At 58.3% G+C, this 18,153-nt stretch overlaps 10 protein-coding genes across 10 annotated transcripts; 8 read left to right on the top strand and 2 right to left on the bottom strand.

The window, feature by feature from the left end:
* Positions 1-430: 430 nt before the first annotated feature.
* On the top strand, positions 431-1,162 carry D7B24_002154 (uncharacterized protein; the record flags this gene model as incomplete). Its single annotated transcript, XM_028636369.1, has 2 exons — positions 431-966; positions 1,024-1,162. 2 exons carry the CDS (start codon positions 431-433, stop codon positions 1,160-1,162), a joined length of 675 nt encoding a protein of 224 aa, XP_028497703.1.
* A 394-nt stretch (positions 1,163-1,556) lies between these two features.
* D7B24_002153 (uncharacterized protein) lies at positions 1,557-3,047 on the top strand (the record flags this gene model as incomplete). Its single annotated transcript, XM_028636368.1, has 1 exon — positions 1,557-3,047. The coding sequence occupies one exon, from the start codon at positions 1,557-1,559 to the stop codon at positions 3,045-3,047; it is 1,491 nt and encodes a 496-aa protein (XP_028497702.1).
* Positions 3,048-3,506: 459 nt separating this feature from the next.
* Positions 3,507-4,460, top strand: RRG9 (Required for respiratory growth protein 9 mitochondrial; the record flags this gene model as incomplete). The annotated part of the gene is made up of 1 exon (XM_028636367.1): positions 3,507-4,460. The coding sequence occupies one exon, from the start codon at positions 3,507-3,509 to the stop codon at positions 4,458-4,460; it is 954 nt and encodes a 317-aa protein (XP_028497701.1).
* Positions 4,461-5,827: 1,367 nt separating this feature from the next.
* Positions 5,828-8,911, top strand: D7B24_002151 (uncharacterized protein; the record flags this gene model as incomplete). Its single annotated transcript, XM_028636366.1, has 1 exon — positions 5,828-8,911. The coding sequence occupies one exon, from the start codon at positions 5,828-5,830 to the stop codon at positions 8,909-8,911; it is 3,084 nt and encodes a 1,027-aa protein (XP_028497700.1).
* Positions 8,912-10,077: 1,166 nt separating this feature from the next.
* D7B24_002150 (uncharacterized protein) lies at positions 10,078-10,719 on the top strand (the record flags this gene model as incomplete). Its single annotated transcript, XM_028636365.1, has 1 exon — positions 10,078-10,719. The coding sequence occupies one exon, from the start codon at positions 10,078-10,080 to the stop codon at positions 10,717-10,719; it is 642 nt and encodes a 213-aa protein (XP_028497699.1).
* A 513-nt stretch (positions 10,720-11,232) lies between these two features.
* On the bottom strand, positions 11,233-12,216 carry D7B24_002149 (uncharacterized protein; the record flags this gene model as incomplete). The annotated part of the gene is made up of 1 exon (XM_028636364.1): positions 11,233-12,216. The coding sequence occupies one exon, from the start codon at positions 12,214-12,216 to the stop codon at positions 11,233-11,235; it is 984 nt and encodes a 327-aa protein (XP_028497698.1).
* A 608-nt stretch (positions 12,217-12,824) lies between these two features.
* On the bottom strand, positions 12,825-14,048 carry D7B24_002148 (uncharacterized protein; the record flags this gene model as incomplete). The annotated part of the gene is made up of 2 exons (XM_028636363.1): positions 12,825-13,703; positions 13,788-14,048. The coding sequence occupies 2 exons, from the start codon at positions 14,046-14,048 to the stop codon at positions 12,825-12,827; spliced, it is 1,140 nt and encodes a 379-aa protein (XP_028497697.1).
* Positions 14,049-14,788: 740 nt separating this feature from the next.
* Positions 14,789-16,027, top strand: D7B24_002147 (uncharacterized protein; the record flags this gene model as incomplete). The annotated part of the gene is made up of 3 exons (XM_028636362.1): positions 14,789-15,093; positions 15,157-15,341; positions 15,432-16,027. The coding sequence occupies 3 exons, from the start codon at positions 14,789-14,791 to the stop codon at positions 16,025-16,027; spliced, it is 1,086 nt and encodes a 361-aa protein (XP_028497696.1).
* A 486-nt stretch (positions 16,028-16,513) lies between these two features.
* D7B24_002146 (uncharacterized protein) lies at positions 16,514-17,164 on the top strand (the record flags this gene model as incomplete). Its single annotated transcript, XM_028636361.1, has 1 exon — positions 16,514-17,164. The coding sequence occupies one exon, from the start codon at positions 16,514-16,516 to the stop codon at positions 17,162-17,164; it is 651 nt and encodes a 216-aa protein (XP_028497695.1).
* Positions 17,165-17,629: 465 nt separating this feature from the next.
* Positions 17,630-18,064, top strand: MGT1 (methylated-DNA--protein-cysteine methyltransferase; the record flags this gene model as incomplete). Its single annotated transcript, XM_028636360.1, has 1 exon — positions 17,630-18,064. The coding sequence occupies one exon, from the start codon at positions 17,630-17,632 to the stop codon at positions 18,062-18,064; it is 435 nt and encodes a 144-aa protein (XP_028497694.1).
* Positions 18,065-18,153: the final 89 nt, after the last annotated feature.

The raw sequence follows: 18,153 nt of genomic DNA, 5'->3' as shown, positions 1-18,153 counted from the left end.
CAGTTCTCGCGAGGCGTAGAAACACTGTTGATGCCGATTCTGGTACCGTGAAAATGACGGAAATCACTTCCAAAGGATGATGAGCAGTTCCGATGCTGCTTGTACCATGTATGCTGTCAGCCTAGCTGAGTCATCGACGCCCCTGAGAACGTGAACTAGCTGGTCTCGGCCTAGGAACCCTTGGAACTGGCTGGGCTCCGCTACCCTCCGCCCCCCAGCCAGTCACTACGTCTCTAGAAGCCTCAACCTCGACCTGTCACCTCGGAGCATGACGTTCGCTCCAGCTCTCATCATCCAGAAGGACGCCTTGTGCCAACCCCAAACAACAAACGGCGACAATGGTACAAGCTGGCCATGCCATAGGACCTAGCTGATCGATACCCTTCCGATCTCTCCTAATTGTCCTCGGCAAGACCCAACGCGCGCCACAATGGTCTCGGACAGCTCCAGCAACATCCGCGTCTTCATTCGCTGGGACGACCAGACTGTCTTTGCTGGCGAGGAGATCAAGTGCACCATCACCTTCAAGAACGTTGCCGCCGATTCCAGTCAACATAAGCAGACCCAACGGCAGGCAAATGTCGCCGATCGTCCCAGATATGCCACCCCGCTGCATCGTGGGAAGCCCATCACCGGCTCGACCCCACCGACCCCGTCAACTGCTGGTCCCTCTCGCGGCCACCGTTCTACCCTTTCCCTAAGTGCACCGGCCGCCTTTTCAAGGAGCCGTTCTGGCTCGATCGTGTGGCCACAACCCCCACCGCACCCTCCGAAATCTAGCGACAACCAGGGCAACAGTCATCGACGGTCCATCTCCATCGTCTCCATTGGATCGGCCAACACAGCTCCTGATGATGCGCAAAGCAACGCTTCGTTCGCCAGGATACAAAGGCCCGGAAGGGGGCATGCGCGGGCTCACAGCTTGCACATTATGCCCCGGGCTGGCCTCGGAATCTCTGGGCCCCAGTCAGGTATTGCTTCCTCCCATTGTTGTCAGTGAACAAACGCCTGACCACTTGACAGCATCACCGCGGCAGGTCAGCTCTCCGATGTTCAAATCTACACAGATGTCCGATCGACACCCCCGGTCTCCAGGTCCATCAACCATGCCGAATACTCCCGCCATCAGCGGCCCTTTCCGACAGTCACGGTCACCTTCTAGTAATATGCCCGAATTCAAGTTTCCAATGGCGCCCTCGCCATTATCCGAATCTCATAACAGCCCATTAAATCCCACTGACGACAGCTTTCTGAGCCCCAAGAACGAATCAATATCGGCATTCCGGACGAAGGACGGCTCTCATGGGGCTCCTGACCACTCACACATGCATGCGACCACCCCAGCAATGCGAATCCTTTCCTCGACAAGCATGGGAGGGACACCAAGAAGTAGCGGGGAGTTCTACGCGGCAAGCAATCATTCTTCGGAAACGCTCATCTCGGAGTACCCCGCCCACCAGCAACCGCTCCGTGGTCAGCACCAGCCAAGGCCTTCACATCTCAGACGAAGTTCCAATTTCAGCTCACTACAACAGCCGAAAGGACCCGAAACCATCATGATGGCGTATGCTCAAGTTCAAGGTTCCTTCACCCTGGACGGTTCACTCATCAACCTGGCGCCTTTTGAGCAAGTCAAGCGAAAAGCCGTTCTTGGTGGACAGGGGGGCGGCGTGATTGGCGTCGAGACTTCTTCCAGGCGCGACAGCGGTCTTCTTCGCAGCTTCGGATGGGGGAGTATAAGCAGCTCCCTTGGCGACCTTCTCGGAACTGGTGAGCTCAGCAGCATGAAGGACATGCGCGGCATCGCGAGCTCCAAGTCTGTGCCGCTCCTCTCTACGCCGCAGTCGATCCTGTTCGTTGACATGCAGCTTGCGCCAGGGGAGAGCAAGGCCTTTGAATACGCCTTTCAATTGCCCAGAGGCCTGCCGCCATCCCACAAGGGCAAGGCCGTTAAGATTTCATACACGCTCGTCATCGGCACACAGAGGGCTGGCGGCACGAAAGAGCAACAGATACGCAAGGTTGAGGTACCCTTTAGGGTGCTGGGCGGCGTCAACAGCCATGGCGAGATTCTAGGTTACGATCTTATGAACCCTTATATTATCCTGCGCGACCAAGCAATCATCACACCCCTCGATAAAATGACACCAAGTAACCAAAAGAAAGCTCAATCGACGAGACCTGAATCTTCTCTAAACGATTTCATCACATATGTCGACGACTTATTGAACAGACCACGCTATGGCAGTCACACAGGTCTACTCTCTCCGACGGCGGTACCAAGCTCCAGGCGACCATCAGCGTTCGAAGACGCAACAACTGCCAAGGACGCCATCAATCTTGCCATCCTTCGTAGCACCCACGCATCCGAGGGCGGTCAAAGCCCCAACCGCTTTGAGATTGCGCGAAATGGTCAGCGCGTCGGCGTTGTGACGCTTACGAGGGCTGCATATCGCATCGGCGAGGCCGTGACTATGGTGGTCGATTTCTCCAACGCGGACGTGCCTTGCTACGCTCTCCACTGTGCGCTCGAATCTGCTGAACGAATTGCTGATTCACAACTTGCCCTACGCTCGGATGCTTCGGTCCATCGCGTAACACGCAAGGTGTACGCATCTTCCTCTGATACAGCACTCTACGGCCGCAGACTCGTCTTCACGCCAACCATTCCCATCAACGCTACCCCAGAGTTCGTGACATCGGGTGTTGCTCTCGAGTGGAAGATCCGTGTCGAGTTTGTTGTGCCTAGCGCTACCGCCCAACAGACCAAAGAGACTCCCGTTGCGGAGCCCGAAGAGTCTGAAGACGCCAGCGCGCCTCTGGTAGGGAACAGCGCTACCAGTGGTAACACGAACCCAAGTCGTAACCATCCACTTCTTGAGGAGATTTCGCGTGATGAGCGTGGGGGCCTTGTTCTAGTTGCAGTGGAGAACCTGGCTTGTGAGAGCTTCGAGGTTGCGGTTCCGTTGCGCGTGTATGGCGCTTTCGCTACGGGCCTCGAAAAGCTAGAAAGGGACGAGGCGTCAGAAGAGGGCCTTGCAGTCTAAGTCAAGGTTCCCGGTTGGCATTGGTCGGGTAGCGAGGGCACTGGGGGTATCACGCGGAAATCGTCCGTTGCAGCACTGGAGCGTCCATCTTACGCTGTACAAACCATCACATGGGTGAAGGACGGCGGAGAGTGAATTTGCACATATCGTACCTACCTACACAAGTCAGTTTAGCATTATCTAGCGTCTCTGAAAAAAATATATTGAATTTCAACAATCTCCATCATAGACAGTCGGTTCCGGATACTTCTTTGTCCCGGTCACAACGATAGTTAGGTAGGTACCTTGATTGGAGTGAGGTTCGGGACACCAGTGACCCAGAAGCACGGACCACGAGCGGTAGTCTGAAGCTCCGACCCCCGATCAGGCCCCGTACACCTATCACGCGAGTCGACTTTTTTTGACCGGCTGAAGAAAGTCGTCTGTCACTCATCACGACCAACAACGGCACCATCCATCATGGCTTGTGCATGCCGCATATCGTCTTTACAACTCTTCGTGCGGGGACTTAGTCAAGTCCACAACACTGGTTTCCTCGCGCCGCGCAATTTTCAGCGAGCCCCGACACTACGATCCTCGTCTGCTTTGCGAGTTGCCTTCTCGACAACCCCCCTTTCCCGAAGCGATACTGCGGAGAAGCCGGCGGAGGATGGACAGGCCGTCGCCACGAACCAAGCCGATGGCCCTCCATCGTCTGCAGCGCCTACGTCCTCAGACAGCACGAGTGACTTGACGTGGACGATAGAAGCGCCCGCCAATGCAAAGGACACCTCCCGGGGCTCGCCAAGCCCCAGATCCATCAAACCAAAACGGAAACCAAAAAAGGCAAGAGAGTTGAAGACAGAGGGCAAACCACAGTCGACCGACGGCTCCATGGCAACATCAAGCAAGCCGTACGCGGGCGCAAAGAGAGCGGCGGGCGAGAGCGAGGCCGACCCAGCGCAGGCGCCCCCGCCGCAACACCGCCGCGAAAACTGGCAGCTCCAGAAAGACGCCCTCAAGAAGAAGTTTCCCGAGGGCTGGCGTCCGATGAAGCGCCTGTCGCCTGACGCCGTGGCGGGCATCCGCGCGCTGCACGCGCAGTTCCCCGAGGAGTACACGACGGCCAAGCTCGTGGAAAAGTTTGAGGTCTCGCCCGAGGCGGTGCGGCGCATCCTCAAGAGCAAGTGGCAGCCGTCGCCGCAAGAGGAGGAGGAGCGGCAGACGCGGTGGTTTCGGCGTGGCAAGGATGTCTGGGCGCGCTACGCGGAGCTCGGCATGAAGCCGCCGCAGAAGTGGCGGGCCGAGGGCGTGACGCGTGACCCGACGTACCACGAGAAGAGGCAGGCCGCCATTGCGCGACGCAAGGAGGAGGAGGCCAAGGAGGCTGCGGGCGCAAGGCTGCAGCGGAAGATGGGCGGGGGGTTCCTGTGAGCCGGGTCGGCGGCTCTGTCTCAGCCAAGGGGGCGTGCCGCAGCGGGCTGTCGGCGTGTAAGATCAGCAATGACTGTGCAACATGTACCACCACATCACCACTTAGGTACCCCTTAAATAGCAGTGTACCAAATCTCCAAGTGTCTCGTCTCGGGGCAGCGTACCCGTCAAATCTGGTCGGTGAGACCGGTGAGGCAGCAGGACGCGACGGTGTGGGGCAGCCCCAGGGCCATACTCGAACTGAGATGATCGTTATCAGCGCGGACAGAATGGTACGGCTAGCCGCAGAGACAAGTGCCTGTTTCGGGGCGTCGTCTCGGAGTGCCGAAGTATCGACCTTGCACAGCGAAGCATGGGCCAGCGATTTTCATCACGTTGCCAGGGTCCCCAGCAATAGCTCATCTAACGCGTGTTCGCTTTGGGACAGTCTGGTGGCCGAGCAGGGGAAGAAGACTAAAAAGGGGGCCGGTCGCGCTCGTCAACTGAATCGCAGCGTGTTCTCATGACTGATACCGACTCGGACGGCATGACAAGTCGCCTTGAAGTTGACCCTTCCCTCTGTCGTCTCGCTAGACCAAAGTCTTCCTGTGACGAGGTGCCTCGCAGCATTTGTTTGGGTGGCCGCATGTAATCGAAGAGCGGTTGTCGGAACGACCAGTAGCCTGCCGAGGCCGGGCTCTTAGCTCTTAGCTCTTAGCTCTTCAATCGCTGAGGCGCACTGCAGTGGTGATTGGCCTGTGCTTGCTCGAGAGCTGGGTTTCTAGGTCAACCCTGGCAAGCGTGCAAGGCGTGGGCACCCCCAAAGGCACCTACAGTGGAGCTGCCCTGTGCGCCCCGTGCATCCGACCTCGACGGTGGACCAACAGCGAGCTGTTTATGGACAGGGCCCCTGTCGTCACCCTGCCACACCTCCTCCACCTGCCTACCATCTCTCTTTTTCTGCCTGGGAGCGCCTGCTTCAGTGATCCGTGACCTTTTCACCACCAAACGCTCGGCCTCACTCTTTGGTCGTGATAGCTGCAAAATTTACACCAGGGATTTGAAATCTCTTGATGTCGCTGTAAGTTTTCGGCCGCTCCAGCAGAAGCCCACTCGTTTGATGGATGCTAACGAGTGCGTCTGGGTTGGCAGCTTTACATCCTATTGGGCAGGCGGCTCTTTGACTTACACCGCCCTCACTGTCTTTGTCTTTGTTCTCGACCAGCTACGCTTGCCCACTTAGCCGACCTCTCGTTTTGTTCGATACAACTGCCCCAGCGACGCCATCTTGATCGACTTGTCGCTTATCTTTGTGCCTCGAGCTCGAGAAGACGTTGACCACCAACCCAATCCGCCAATTGCCTCTCACCAGAGCACTCAATGGCGATATGATGCACGCAACACCCACGAACCGCCTCAGATTGACCCCCTCCAATTCGCCTTTCCTCCAGCGCCCCTCGCGCTCCCCTCTGCGCGGTCGCCAGTACCATGAGTCCCGGCTTGCGTTGAAAAGGGTCATCGGCACCACGTGTGCCTCGCCCACCGGCTTCGATACTGTTCAGTCCTCCTTCGCCTACATCGCCGGCGGTGCCGTCGTCGTCGTCGATGTCGACGGCGAGCAATACTCGCAGCGTTTCTACCGAGCACGGCCGACAACTCTGCCCATCTACAGCACCTCTTCCTCTTCTTACGCTCCCTCCACGCCAACATCCACACCCAAGGCCAACGACAGTAGGAACCGTGTGGCCCTGGGTATTCGCGACTCCTCCTACGGAACCCTTGACTGGTCGGAATCTCCCACATCGCGGACCTGGACCAGCCGCGAGCGAATCAAGGCCGCTACATGTCTTGCCCTAAGCCGGGACGGCAAATACCTGGCTGTCGGCGAAACTGGTTATGCCCCCCGCGTCCTCATCTTCAGTCTCGAGGACAGCTCCTCCGATGTTCCTCTCGTCTCCATCAGCGAGCACGGCTTCGGCGTCAAGGCCGTCGCTTGGTCCGCCGACACCCGCTGGCTCGCCTCCCTCGGTGCCGCCAACGACGGCTTTCTCTATCTATGGAAGATTGACCCCAGGACTGGGGCAGCCAAGCTCCACCAGCAGAACAGGTGCACCTCGAATATCAGGGGAATGGTCTGGATAGGGAACAGCCTCGTGACTCTGGGCGTTCGTCACATCAAGGTCTGGAAAGTCGACGAAGGTTCTTCAGTGTCTCCGACGAAGCAGAAGTTTTCCGCAGAAGGGTCCACAGCCTCTCCCTCGTCGCGAAGGACGTTGCCGGGCCGAAACGTCTTGCTAGGGCCACTCCTCGAGGAAACATTTACATGCGCCGCCGTGGTGGACGACAACAAAATCATCATCTGCTCCGAAGGAGGCGACGTTTGCATCGTCGACGACGACGGGAAACAAATGAAGCTGATGGGCTGCGTCAACCTCGGCTTTCCCATCCGCTCCATCACCATCCGACACGCTACTGCGTACATCGGCGGCAAGGCCGGCCAGTTTGCTACTCTCAGCGTTCGCTCGGTCCTCGACTGTCTGACAGACTGTGTGTTGACCAAAAGCCAATCACCGACCGGCTTGGTGGCGATGGGTTTCTTGATTGAAAATATGGTCACCATTGACAAGAAGCACCATATTGACATTTGGAGTTCTAGTTACCTCCCGGGCCAGACGGAGGAGGACCTGTCACACATCCAGATCCCTGGTCACGGCAATCAAATACTGGGTATCCAGGCGTTGCCCAGGCCCAATCACCAAAATGCAGCCTTTCTTACCTGGTCCGGTTCGGGGAGCGTGCTGTTCTGGGATATGGACGGAAAGATCAAAGCTTCCTTTGATGTGCCCATCGAGCAGACCATTCCCGAGGAAGAGGGCGATCCTGTTAATCAGCTGAGTGTTGTTCGCACGACCAAGGCTGGCAAGCTGCTTATTGCCGGCGACAAGCTTGGTGTGCTCAGAGTCATCGACTTGACAACAAACGAGTTCCTCCTGGAAACAAAAGCGCACTCGGCAGATTGTCTGGGCGTCGCCCTGCACGAAGACGACTCAAGGGTCCTGTTGGCATCCTACGCTAGGGATCGGACTGTCCAGCTCTTCCTCCGATCGTCAGCCGGAACGATTGAGCACATGCAAACTCTCGATTCTCCTGCCAAGGTTGTCAAGGTGGTTATGCCGTCAGAAAGCCGGATAATCACTTGCTCTCTGGACCGGTCCATGCAAATCTACGATATCGTCAGTAAAGACGACAATCCGGACGCCATCGCTGCCCTCAACACACGAAACATTGCTCTCAAGGCATCGCCTACCTCCATCGTGCTCGGGCCTGGGGACAAGACTGCCTTTGTCGCCATGCTTGATCGTTCTGTCTGCCAGTATGACTTGAGCAGCGGCAAGCAAGTTTCATCCTTCCGTTGTGTCGATGAAGGAGGTGTTGAGGCCGCCATCCTTGACTCCTTGGTCGCGGGAACATGCCCCGGTAAAGAGACGGGGTTCATCCTTGGGCTCTCCAACACGGACAAGTCGGTCAGACTCTACGACACCCAGACTGGCTATTTCCTCGACCGCGAATGGGGACACACCGAGGCGATCAATGGCGTTGCTCTCGTCGAGGACGATGATGGAGGACAAAGCATCATCAGCGTGGGATCAGACGGGACCATGATGCTGTGGACTATGGATCTGCAGGAGCCTTCGCCCGTGTCGATGAGTAGGGATCCATCGCCGGTCAAGCTCGAAGCTGCATCCTCACGTCCTCCGCTTCGGCGCGTTTTGTCAAAGGCAGAGCTTGCCGAGTTTTCGCGCCCGTCACCGTTAGGTGGGCGTCGTTCTCCACCACGAACGGTTCAGAGACGTTCTTCCAAATACGGCCTGTCCGTCCACAACACCAGCACGCCGAAGGGCCTTGCGCAGAGTAGCGCCGCTGCTACCATTGCCGAGGATACCCCTTCTCGCCGGCCATCCTCTGGCGACAGGTCCAGCAGCCCGCCCATCAGCCCCAAGGCCCCTCGGGTGACAAGACGCCCTTCCCTTCCCGCTCTCAGCGTGAGCTCCCGTAAGAAGAGCTCGCCGAGTCTCCGGGGCAGCAGCGGAGGGGGCTTTGGGTCGCTCAACATGGCAACAGAGCAGACGTGCCGCACATTACGGGCATACCGCAAGAAGCTCGCCTCGACAGAGCCGATAGGTCACGAAGTACTCTCGGAACTGGACACGGAGCTGCGTCTCACCGCAGCCGCACTCGGTGACAGGGCTATTAGGAGCAAAGCCATGGATGAGTCTGTCATCAGCGGCCTGCTTGACCAATACGAAGAGCGTCTCGCGTCCATGTTGGACGAAAAGCTCCGCATTACCTTCCAGCCCATCCAAAAGGGCAAGGCGAAAGAAGTTCTCACTCCGCTCGAGTCCCCGGCTGAGGTTGACGCCGAGCTGGAGAGGCCAAGCACAGCCAGCGGAGAGTCGAATTCGACACTATAACGGAACGCATCATCGATCACCGGTCACACTGATCGAATGCTTCTTTTTTATTTTGCTTCCATAGCACCTTGTCTTTCATATTTTTCTTTCCTCGTGGAGTTCTTGGGTACCGCCGGCGTTAAGGGGTCTCGTTCAAACAAATATCGGAGAGGGCGCTGCTAGCATGCAAAAGGGGCAAAGCAGACATACACGTACACATACACATACACACACACACACACAAACATACAGCACATAGCTGGCATGCTTCTCCGGAGCCGAGAAGCGGATCATATTCTAGAGATACCACCGCCGCCACCGGGATGGAGCAAGGGCGCATAGGGCTTCGACGGCGTTTTTCTTTTCCTTTCCCTAATTCTGGCCTGGGAGATGGAAGGTGGGCAGAGGGTACGGTTTCAGTCAGCGCGGGAGGACCAGTCGCTTCATGCCATGGGCAGAGCGTAACCCTCTGTCTGGAGTAAATTGATTTCGGGCATTCCATAGTGCCTTTTTGTTCAGACTTCAGCAATGTGACATCTGGTGCCTTGCTCGAGCCCCTAGGTACCTTCAATGCCACCACACAAACCAACTCTTGAACCATACAACATCAAGCAGCCGTAGTGTGCCCGACAGCGGGCCGTACACGCTCGAACTAGGCCTCAGGTTCCTTCATCCCGTCACTGAGGAGACCCAAAGACATGTCAGACACCAGCCCACCCTCTTACTCTCGGAGTCGATGAACTATGTTTCTCCGTGATAGTTACTCAAACACCATCTCGTGCTCACCTCAGCGACAGTCAGTCATCATGGCCCTGGGCAAATGACCTGAGTACGAGATGACATCATTTGCGGCCCTGAGACACAAGGAGATGCAGGGACCAGCGCGCCAGCGGACAACTGTGATGAACCCGCAGGGCCCCGAGACCCCTGGACGCTGAAACGGAAGCCCAAGCTCCCGAGCTAGCGCTGGGTTGTCTCAACAGCTTCAACGACACCAGACGTGCTCACCCCCTTCCCGCATTCCTCCCCTCGTCGACATCCCACCAACCATCAAACCCACCTTTCTCCCCTACTTATGGGGCAGCTGGATCACTCAGGAGCTCTCTCAGCATCTGGAAACAGTGTTTACACCATCGCACCATCACACCATTAGCCTGTCAAGACGGACCGTCACGCCACTCGTCATCATGGCGGCCACTCCACCATCAGGCATCACGCTCCGCTCGCCCTCCAAGTACACCAGCTCAACCACGCCCGCGCAGTCCTCCTCCTCCTCCCCCTCCCCTAATCCACCAACGCTCGACTGGCTCCACCGCACCTGGACCGTGACGCACTCGACCCTCACCATGTGGCGCACAGCCCGCAACGTCCGCATCACCTACAAGCCCCTCCCCGGGTCGGCCGCCGGCGCCCCGCGCCTCGACGACCTCGTCGAGTACGAGCCCACGGGCGCGTCGACGCCCAAGCTCAAGACGGTCGCCGGCGTCGACACGGCGGCGGGCGCCGACACGACGGCCTGGGACTGGCGCGGCAGCGGCCTGCTGTTCTTCGTCTCGTCGCACTGGGAGGTGCTGGGGTCCGGCGAGCGGCCGCTGCCCGGCGGTGGCGTCGAGAGGTGGGCTGTCACGTGGTTCGCGCCGACGCTGTTCACCAAGGAGGGACTCGACGTCTACTGTGACCGCAGCGAGGGCATCAGCGAGGAGGCGTATGCCGAGGTGCTCGCGGCGCTGAGGCGGTTGGAGGCCAGGCCTGTTGTGGACATGGTCGAAGCCGATATGCGCCCGGTGGAGATTCGACTGCCGTGGCTCGAGGGGAAGGGGGGGCAGTGAAGAGGAACGGGTGCTGCGGTTGCTGCGTGGCAACTGAGGGATGCGTGGTACCACAGGTGTGCGTTGGTGGGAGGGAAACTGTTCGATACCCGTAGCAACACGCCATGTCATGCTACCGTGTATGATCATCATGGCGGGCTGTGTTGGTCACCGATGAAGATAATCAAGCATTTGGTATTCCCGGCTGTGCTACCATCTGATGGAGACGGGTGTTTTCTGACAATTTGATTGTTAAGTGTATGGAACCCCGTCCAACATTCTCGATCTGGTTTTACGCCAGCCACAGAGCAGATTCTATGATTCGAGGTGCCTCATCTATCTACTGTCTCAAGAAATGATGGCCGCTTCCAACGCAACGGCAGAGCGACCCCTTGTCATGGCTCGCCAGCGCAAACAAGAGCAGAAGTAAGAAATTTGTCAATGTTTCAGATACTGTACAGAGCCTCGCGCAGCAAACCGCCAGTTTCATGTTTACAAAGCGCAGATGACACATGTACGAAGTACGATGACATACTATGCAACAGACTGCGAAGACGAAGGAGGGTCCCAGTGACACAAAAACTCCTTCATGCACGCTGCTGCCGTAGCTGCGGCATAAGTCTGCCACTCTTTCGTCTTATGGCTGTCCGCATAGTCGCAGGCGCCCTTGATCACCACACAGGGAAGCACATTCCACACGCCGGCACCCTCCATCTCGAACCCAACAATCCCCCTTTCCAGTGCAAATTGATCCCGATGTTTTCCAGATCTCATCACGGTATCACCAGAGGCCAATAAGCCATAGTGCACAGCGGGTGGGTGTGCTCCTTGACCGAGACGACGGCGAGGGATGACGTTGCCCGTACATCCACAGTCCCTGCAGGATTCCCGTGCCCGGATATGCTCGTATGCCGATTCGTATAACTGGTCTCGGCCGGCGCCTGGATACTCCGCCGACAGATCAGGGTCCCTTTGAAGAACTCTGAGATGATTTTGAATGCCGGCTTGCAGGATCTTCTGACCGCGGGGGCCTTCCAGCCTCGCCAGGAGCGTGCGAATGTCCGAGTTGGGCCCGCCGAGCGGATCCGTAAGGGTTTCTTTCCGCACGGCCTCTCCACTGACATGCCGCCGTCCGACATCATATTGAGAGACGCCGTGACTGATGATGACATCGCCCAAGACAATTTCCGCATTGCTGACGGGATCAAAGGGAACCACACCGCATATGCCAACGACAAGGGCGAGCTTGATGTTGGGATAGCTAATGCGACAGTTGGCGGCAACAGCGGCAGCACTTGTCTTGCCCATCCCGGGCATGTACGCCAGCACAACGTTGTGGCGGCCGATGGAGCCGGTTGTATAGGCGTTCGAGTCGCCGCGAGCCTTGTCGTAGGGTGGCCTTTCGACCTCGTCCCAGTAATTGTCAAAGAGAGCCTCGACAGGGTCTGCCTCCTTCGTCAGGGCACAGATGATGGCAACCTCAAAGCCGCGGCGAGAGCATGGCCGTACCGGCGCCATGATGCAATAGACGTGACAAGTAGCTGTGAAGACCTGAGATAGCAACGAGCTCTCTTCACAATTGACAAACAAATGACAGTATCCATCTTATCGGGATCAAACACTGGAGAAGCAGACGATATTTAAACGACTGTGGTTTTGGTCTGATATAGTGCTGGGTCTACTCTGCTCCTTGTGAAGCGCGCGTTTATCATATGCAGGAGTCATTGTGGCTGATATCTCGATTGGCGAAGAAAATCACACGCCGCGACAGGTGGCGTTTTCTCCCCAATGGTGAGATATACACTAATGCATCATGCAGTATCCTCAACTGGATTTAGACGACAACGAGGCCAGGAGCTGGAGACCTTATCCATCGTAGACAAGGGGCGGCGATGTAATTTTTTTTTTGGGCACACTGTTCTTGTCGCAAGAGCGCTTCCAGATGGCAGGGATGGAGACAATGGCCAGCTTCAGCATACCGTCTTCGGTAGTCTATATTGCCGCTAACTATACGCTACCACCAGCTCAATGATGTAACGCCGGCACGCTCGCGGGAAGTCGTGGCCACTTGGAATGCTAGCTACACCAAGGTTGCATCGGGTGCGACATGAGGAGGCACCCCGCGATTACTGCGCGGAGATCCACTTCTCGAGCAAGCGCTGGATGACATCACTGTTCTTCTCCATGAAGAACATGTGGCCGTTGCCGTGGATGCCCTCGTCGCCGAGCTCGACGTGCCTCGTCCTGGAACAGCCGGCCTGGCGGAGAAAGTCGACGGTGCAGTAATCGTAGGGCATGTGGTACGAGGCCTCGGCCGTGACGACGAGGATCGGCTTGTCAGCGAGGTTGGCGAGCTGGCGGGGCGCAGGCCGCTCGGCCTGCAGGACGCACTCGACAGAGGCGTTGCCCCTCGCAGGGTACACCTGCTGGACGAGATGGACGGCAGGGTCGCCGACGGCGGGGGCAAAGGTCATGGGGATGTCGGTGAGGCCCCAGGGTCGGGCGGCCCTGGTGCTGAAGATGGCGTCGCGAAAAGGGGGCCCTGTGGGCTCGAGGAGGACGAGGGCCTTGGTGAGCTCGGGCCTCGCGTCGGCGATGAGAAGGGGCATGAGGCCGCCCTGGCTGTGGCCGACGAGGACGACAGGCCTGCCGATCTTGCCGAGGAGCGCGGCGCCGGCTGCCTGGACCGCTGCCTGCTGGTAGGTGGCGTTGTTGATGAACTGGAGGTTGGCGCTGTAAAAGGCGTCAAACACCGAGTCGCCCATCTTGCCGGTGCCGGGCCACTGCGTGTGGCGGACGGCCTGGGGCCAGAGATGGTAGTCCTGGGCGGCGGTAAAGCGCTGCTGGATGGTCTCGGCGGAGTAGGTCGACGACTTGGCAGCGCCGTTCCCCGGCATCCAGGCGGAGCGGCCCCGGAAGGTCTGGTCGACAATGTAGACCTCGTAGCCTTGCTGGATGAACAGCGATGCCCAGCCCCGGCCACCATCGGGTTTATTCAGGAAGTTCTAGGTATGGGGTTTCAGCACGGTAGCCCCGGCGCGCGTCGTCTCATGACTTGGGGGATCGATCAGATCAGAGCGCTCACCCACACTTCCAGTCTGTGCCTGGCCGTGGATCAGGACGATAGGCGCGTCTCGGCTAGCACCTGTGGCCGGGGCCAATTTCTCGACGTACATCTGATCGCGAAAAATGTGACCGCCGGCTCCATCGTCAACGTAACCTCCCCCGATCATGAAGTAGGACCGGGTGGACGGCACCTCTGCGACGAAATTGTCGTTCCGCGATGGGGGATGGGCCAGGGCCTGGCCGAACAGGGTGGCGGTCATAGCGACCAGCTGGGGGAAGTGCATGGCGTCTTGGTCTGGCGAGACACGAGAGGTGTGGGGATGCCGCTCGAAAGCGAACAAAGGAGGGGGAATCGGGAGTGAGTCTCGGTAACGAGGTGCCAATGGCGCAAGCGAGTGAATGGTAGGTAGCTTAGTAGCCAGGCACACGTTGTGGTAGGCGAGACACTAAAACAAACGGCACTTGGACGCATGACGGGCTAAGGAACATTAAAAAACTTTATATGACTTGACAGACAATCCGGGGCAGGGGTTCGCGGCGCTTTCGGACCCATCATCATCTTTGACATGTGTGCGCCACAGCTCGCTTCACGACTCGAGACCCCGGCCAGCCTGCCATGGAGATTTTCATCGAACAAGTTGGGAGGCAGTGATCAGCACATCGAACAGTGGTAGGAAAACTTGTATGCCGACAAGTCGCGCAGGATGGGCCCTCGCCCCTGTGGAAGTTTCACGTCGCCCTCCAAAGATCGTGTCGCCTGGGGTTGACCGGCCGGAACCTTCCATCGCACGCGGGGAGGCGAGATAGGGGGCCGGATGACCTGCAGCAGGCAGCGGAACCATATACATAAGGTTGATCGTGCTGGGGACATCGAGGCCGCTGTATATGAGACGCGGCGTTCTGGGTTCATCGCTCCCGCTTGCCCTTGCTGTTGGGTTTTCTATTCTTCTTTTGAGCCGCATCCGGCATCAGTGTTCCATACATCGACAGACAGAGTTGGCCCTTTCCAAGGATGCTTGCCTCGATGGACCATCCGACCCTCATCATCATCCACTGGCTGTTCAGCTGGATAGCCCTCGCCATCATGGTGGTCAGGCTGATCTGGCGCAAGGTGGCCAAACAGGCCTTCAATCTCGGCGACTACCTGACCATGGCCGCCTGCGTTTTCGTCGTGGCCAGGATGGGTATAATCCACATGGTGTTGACGTGGAAGACCAACAACATGCCGGCCGCCTATCGCGAGAACCATGTGTTCACGCCCGAGGAGATTCACCATCGCGAGATTGGCAGCAAGCTTTCCATCGCGGGGCGCGTCGTCTACAGTTCCTAGTCAGTGCCTCGAGGCCTGCCTCCCCCCCGGTGTGCCCAACGCTGACGTATTCTCTTGAAAAGCCTCTGGCTCCAAAAGCTGGTGCTCCTGGACCTCTATCGTCGCTTGCTGGTCAAGCTTCCGCACGAGCACATCAAGGTCTACAGTTTTCTTGCCGTTTTCCTCGTCACATGGATTGCCTGCCAGGTCAGCACGTTCATCGAATGCAAACCCATTCATCTCTATTGGCAGGTCGTCCCTTATCCAGGTATGGTTTTTTTTTCCTTCTTCTTCTTCCCCCACTGGCAGGCCGTGCGGCTGTCCCTCGGCGTGGCTCGACGCAGACTGACGCGCGCAGGCACTTGCGTCGAAGCAGAGGCGCAGCTCATGACGGTGGGGATCCTCAACATCGTCACGGACTTGATGCTGATCCTGCTGCCGCTGCCGCTCGTCGTGGCCATGCAGGCGGCGTGGCGGCTCAAGGCGCAGCTGTACGCGCTGTTCCTGCTCGGCATCTTCATCATCGCCATCACCATCGTGCGGCTGCCGATCAGCACGCTGCACAAGGACAGCCAGCTCAACCGATCGACGTGGGCGAGCGTCGAGCTGCTCGTCACGGCCATCGTCGTCAACGCGCCCACCATGTACGGCCTCTACAATAACGGCAGGCGGGCCCATGCGACGTCCAACGCCGAGGAGACGGGCGACACGTTTGGCATGGCGACCATGGGGTCGATGGCGCGCAAGACCAAGATCGAGGCGGACAACGCGCATGACTTCGACGCGAGCCCCGTCGGACGCTCCCTGGGCCACATCGAGGGGATCCTGCAGACGAGGGAGACGATTGTAACCGAGTACAGGGAGACAGACAGGAAGGCGCGGGGCTACGCCAATCTCGCTGATGAGACGGACAATGCATCCACTTCGAGCCAGAAGAGTATCCTGCGTCCGTAAGCGAAAGGGGTTCTGCACGAAGAACGGTCCGTGGGTGCCTGGGGTAATGGGGAGGGGTGGGCCGCGATGGCAGGCTGTTCGATGGCAGCAGCAACGAAACTTGAAGTCGTGTATATCAGAGATCAGTAGAAAGGCAACATCGTCCGAGATTGCCGGTCGCGAGACGAAATACCCCACCTAGTGCAACCGGGCACGCGACAGTGATGGCAGGGATACCCCAGACAGCAGCCGGGTGGAACGGCAGAGGTAGGTACCTAACGTGCATGGGACCGTAGCAAGCTTGGGTACCTAATTAGCAAGATGAGGCACCGAAGCGTGGTGCTTGTGGGTACGGAAGAGAATGGCTTACTCACACCACATCATCATTAGATAATCCGAGAACGTCAAAGTCCTGTCAACCAGCCTGGCCTCGACATGGTCCTGCCATCAACACCCCAACACCCCAACACCCCCCCCGCCATCTCGGACGTCCACACACCCGCCACAATGGGCGACCGAGCAAGGTTAAGATCGCGCTCGCCGCGCCGCGATCGCGACCGTTCCCGTGAACGAGACCGTCCCCGCGAACGCAAACAGGGCGGCGGCGGCGGAGGCGGAGGAGGCTTCCGCTGGAAGGACAAGTCCTCGCGTACCGACGACCACCGCCCAGACGACCGCCGCACCCTCAATCGCGGCTACCGCAACCGTTCGCGCTCGCGCTCGCCTCGTCGCGACCGTGACCGTGACCGCGACGACGACAGACCCCCGCGCCGACCAGCTGCCGCAGACAACGGCAGCGGCAGCGGCAGCGGCAGCGGCAACCGAACAAGGTCCCCCGCGGCGGGAGAAGACAGAGACAAGAAGAAGAAGAAGGACAAGGCACCCAGGGACAAGGTGGCTCCGGCGCCCTCTGGCGGCGAGGAGTACATTATTGTGCATGTGAACGACCGACTCGGCACCAAGGTCGCGATTCCCTGCCTAGCGTCCGACCCTGTGAAGATGTTCAAGATTATGGTGGCAGCGCGGGTCGGTAGGAAGCCGCACGAGATCTTGCTGAAGAGGCAGGGCGAGAGGCCGTTCAAGGACCAGCTGACCCTGGAGGACTACGGAGTGAGCAACGGGGTACAGCTAGACCTGGAGGTGGACACGGGTGATTAAGCATCATGGGCACCTGGACGTTATGAAAAATCTGTATAATGGACGATCGTCAAGTTGTTTTCTCCAGGATTGAATTGATACCATTCTTCTGCTGGCAACTCCTGGCATGATGTGTGTGCCTTGCACTGCTGGGTTGGGTGGCTCGCTCAATTCATGTCGTAATGCTGGTACGCCGAAGGTCACATGACTTCGCGACACCATGTCTTGAGCGGGGCAGTCTCTTCGCGTCACGAGCCAGCGGTACGACGCGCGCCCTTTCGTTAACACTGCCGCCGGGTAACGTAAATCGACACCAAAAGCTGAACCCCCTCTTCGTATTCCTTTCTCGTCATTCAATCTCATTCATGTCAACTTGAAGTTTTGGCCAGAGATAAACTAAAAGGAAACTCAACTCGCGTCTCTCGTCATTTGCACATTGCCATCGCACCACGGCCAATCCACCCCCTCAAGCCAAACCTTCCCAGCATGTCGTCCACCTCGACGTCTCCCAAGCCCGCAGCGGCTCCCAAGTCCAAAATGACAACCTACGACACCAAAGACATGGGGCCCCAGCTCGATCGCATCGCCGCCTCGACACGCACCACGCACGAGAAGCGCGTCTGGGCAGCCCTGTGCCAGGTGCCCAAGGGCCAGATCACCACCTACGCCATCCTCGCCGCACATCTCGGTTCGTCGCCCCGCGCCGTCGGCAACGCGCTGCGCCGCAACCCCTTCGCGCCCCAGGTCCCGTGCCACCGCGTTGTGGCGACGGGCGGTAAGCTCGGCGGCTTCAAGGGGAAGTGGCCGCGCGACGGCGAGGGCATCACGCTTGACGAGAAGAGGATGCTGCTGAGGCGGGAAGGGGTCAAGATTGACGATGCCGGCCGGGTTTTGGGAACGCCTTTTCAGGCTTTCGTCTAAGTGTGATCTGACGAGGTCCATGTCAATCACATTTCGCCCTGCGATTCCCTCTTCAGCGATTTGCATTGTCGATGGACTCTTCCACGAAT

Source organism: Verticillium nonalfalfae (genome assembly GCF_003724135.2).
Source record: "Verticillium nonalfalfae strain VnAa140/NRRL 66861 chromosome Unknown scaffold_15, whole genome shotgun sequence".
NCBI lineage: Eukaryota > Fungi > Ascomycota > Sordariomycetes > Glomerellales > Plectosphaerellaceae > Verticillium > Verticillium nonalfalfae.
The sequence above is the reverse complement of the archived record's forward strand: the minus strand, read 5'-3'. Positions and strand labels throughout refer to the sequence as shown.